Source organism: Condylura cristata, unplaced genomic scaffold (assembly GCF_000260355.1).
Source record: "Condylura cristata isolate star-nosed mole 26May11 unplaced genomic scaffold, ConCri1.0 scaffold00032, whole genome shotgun sequence".
Classification (NCBI taxonomy): Eukaryota; Metazoa; Chordata; class Mammalia; order Eulipotyphla; family Talpidae; genus Condylura; species Condylura cristata.
Genome location: NW_004567133.1, coordinates 3,046,548 through 3,049,550, shown reverse-complemented (window position 1 = coordinate 3,049,550; position 3,003 = coordinate 3,046,548). Strand labels below are relative to the sequence as shown.

At 50.9% G+C, this 3,003-nt stretch overlaps 1 protein-coding gene across 1 annotated transcript in view; it reads right to left on the bottom strand.

Moving 5' to 3' along the window:
• Window positions 1-271, bottom strand: part of KDELR2 (KDEL (Lys-Asp-Glu-Leu) endoplasmic reticulum protein retention receptor 2) — a 15,330-nt gene extending 15,059 nt beyond the window's left edge. Inside the window, exon 1 of the mRNA XM_004691933.2 lies at window positions 65-271. Within this exon, the coding sequence (XP_004691990.1) occupies window positions 65-155 (91 nt within the window). The 5' untranslated portion in view covers window positions 156-271. The remainder of the gene's footprint in view (window positions 1-64) is intronic.
• Window positions 272-3,003: the final 2,732 nt, after the last annotated feature.

The window sequence follows — 3,003 nt, the reverse complement described above, 5'->3', positions numbered from 1 at the left end:
TCGGCGGCTCTCGGGTGACCGGCCCCGCGCCGGAGCCTCCCCGGGGCCTGGCCCGGCCGCTCACCCGCGCAGGAGCGAGTCTTCCAGATCTTCAATAGCAGGATGACGATGGCCGCCAGGTGGGACAGGTCCCCGGTGAGCCGGAAGATGTTCATGGCGACGGCGGTCTGCGCGGTGGCCCCGGGGCTCGGTGGCTCAGGAGGCGGCAGCGGCCCCAGAAAGGAAGCGGCGAAGATGGCGAAAGCGGGCGCGACGTGGCCAGGGACGTGGCCGAACTGCCGGCGCGCGCGCGGGGTAGCCTGGGAGAGCGGGCGGCCTCCAGGCCCCGCCCCCGGGCCGCCCCTTAAGGGGGCCGCGCCCGATCGCGAGCCGCGTCCAGGCGCCGCCTCGAGGGCGGTGTCCCGAGCGTCCAGTCTGCTTTTCAATTTCCAGCGGCCAGATTCCCGGTGTTTCTGCGAGTGCCAGCGATTTTCTTTAAGTTTGAAACGAAGTGCACCCCACTCTGACTCAGCTCGACCCACTCTGCCCTTAAACCCAGGCCCCCAGGGGGGGGGGGGGGGACGGCAGCCAGCGGCCCGAGCCGGGAGGTGGCCGGCTGCTAGGGCCGGCACTCGGGAGCAGGAGACCAGCACCCCTTCCAGAGGCGGCCGGGGGTGGGGGTGGAGGGGCGGCAGGAATGGCACCAGGGCGTGGCCAGAGTTCTGTTGCATGCCCCCATGGTCTCATTGGGCCCGGTTTGCAAAGCACAAATTCAAAGATGACATTGAAAACTGGAGGACAGTGCCAGAGGAGCACGAAGCCTTGAGTGGGGCCCTTTTGTTCCTGTGACACTACTCCGGTCACTGGTCAGCGTCAGCTCTTAGATGCTGCAAACAGCGCAAAGTCCAGGAAAAAAAGGTGCCATGATCTCAACTATATCGCACACTTCTATAATACTTTTTCTTACACTTTTCATTGTATATATATATATATTTTTTTAAAGATTAATTTATTTATACATACAGAACTGGGATACAGTCCAGAGGTTCAGGGGCGGTGGGAGGATTCACCAGAGACAGTGGGGAGCAGAGCAGGCCGACTGACGAAGTACACTGCTGAGGGGAGCAGCAGAGGGTCAGGAGAGGTCTGCAGAGCCATGTGGGTCACCTGGGGTGGGGAGGAGATTGAAATGCTGAAGTGGCTTTAGCTTCTTAGTGCAGTGCTTTAATCCCCTGCGCCACCTCCCCAGGGAGGGCCCTATTATATATTCTTTGGTCACCTCTGATAATAATAAAAAAATTAATTTAGAGGGAGAAGAGAAAAATTATCCTGTTCTGCTATATGGTTGATTTTTTTTTTCTTTTTACATTCTGGAAATATTCCCTTCATCTTCTCAATTTGTTACTAGCAATATTGAGGAAATTTGGGGGACTATTTACACAGATGTGAAAATATCAATCAAGTTATTTTGTTTTTTATTAAAGATTTATTTATTTGTGCATACAGAACTGGGGTACAGGCCAGAGGCTCAGGGGCGGTGAGAGGATTCACCAGAGACAGAGTGAGGAGCAGGACAGGCAGACAGATTAAAATACACTACTGAAGGGAGCAGTGGGCAAGACAGGAGAGGTCTGCTGCACCATGTGGGTCAGCTCCAGGGCTGGGGATCAAACTGCACTGAGGCAGCTGCAGCCAGCTTGCAGTGCTGCATCCTAACCCACTGCGCCACCAGGGAGGGCCAATCAACTTATTTTGTATAGAAGCTATATGATTTCAGGGCAGCTCTCATTTTCTTATGCAGGGTCTAATGTGACACACTTGAATTTGTGACACTAATGAACAGCTTGTGGGCAGTCCTCCTTATATTTCATGCTTTTGGCGATTATGAGAAGCTATATCCACAAATTAGTTGGTACTTGCCTTAAAAGGGGAACTTAATTCCATTCCCTTTGAACATGGACTGGACTGAGTGACTCACTCTTAACAAATAGAATGTGGCAGAAATGATGGTATATCTCTCCCAGGCCTGGGTCATAAAAGGTATTCTTGCTTCCTCCTTGTTCTCTCAGGTCATTCTCCTGGGGGAGGAAGCCAGCTGTCAGGCCTTGAGCACACTCAGGTAGTCACATGGGAAGACAGGTTCATATATGGACCTGACTCTTGTGCACACCCAGCAGGGAGCTGGGGCCTCCTGCTTACAGTCACATCAGTGTGCCCCAGTCAAGTCTTCAGGTGAATGCAACTAGGTGATGCCTCAACAGTAACTATTGAGGATTTATAATTTGGAAAACCCAGTAAAACCTGTGTTCAAAATGTAGAAGAGAATGCAACAGTTACTGAATAAGCACCAAACCACAATGGGATATGCATCACAGGCAATACAGATATATTAAAGACAGAAAGAAACCTTGCCTTTTAAATAACCAGGCAGATACAACCTACTTCATACATGTGAGTAGCCTTTACCCAAAAAGAAAATGTCTTGTATCTCTTTGCCAAGCAGAAAATTATTGCCTAGAGGCAAGTAGCAAGTACAAGTCGGAAATAATAATAACTTGAAGCCAATTCTGAGTAGGAGTTATATAACTTGGAGGCATGTAGGCTAAAATCCTCCAGAGACAGGGAGACAAAGTAGCCTCATAGTCCCCCACTGGAAACAGATTTCATAACTGGACTTCCCTTTCTGCCAGGGGCTGTCTGGCTCCACCCACCTATGTGGCCTGCATGGCCAGCTGGGCACTCAGGGATTCAGCTCCTAAGTCTCATGGAGTCATCAGCTTTCTCAGGCCCCTCCTGGTTACAACTGTTGTGAAATGGAAGCAGATAGCTCTGAGATGATTGGGAATATATGATGTTCATTAGAAATCTACACTCATGGAGGAAAAGGGGGGAAGCAGGATTCGGGAGCAGGAGAAGTCAAATGGCATACAGGTCCAACTAACTTGCATGGTGGGGTGTTCTAGACTGAGAGTAGACCATTAACAGTGTACCTCTTCAATGGCCAGACTTTTTTTTTTTTTTTTT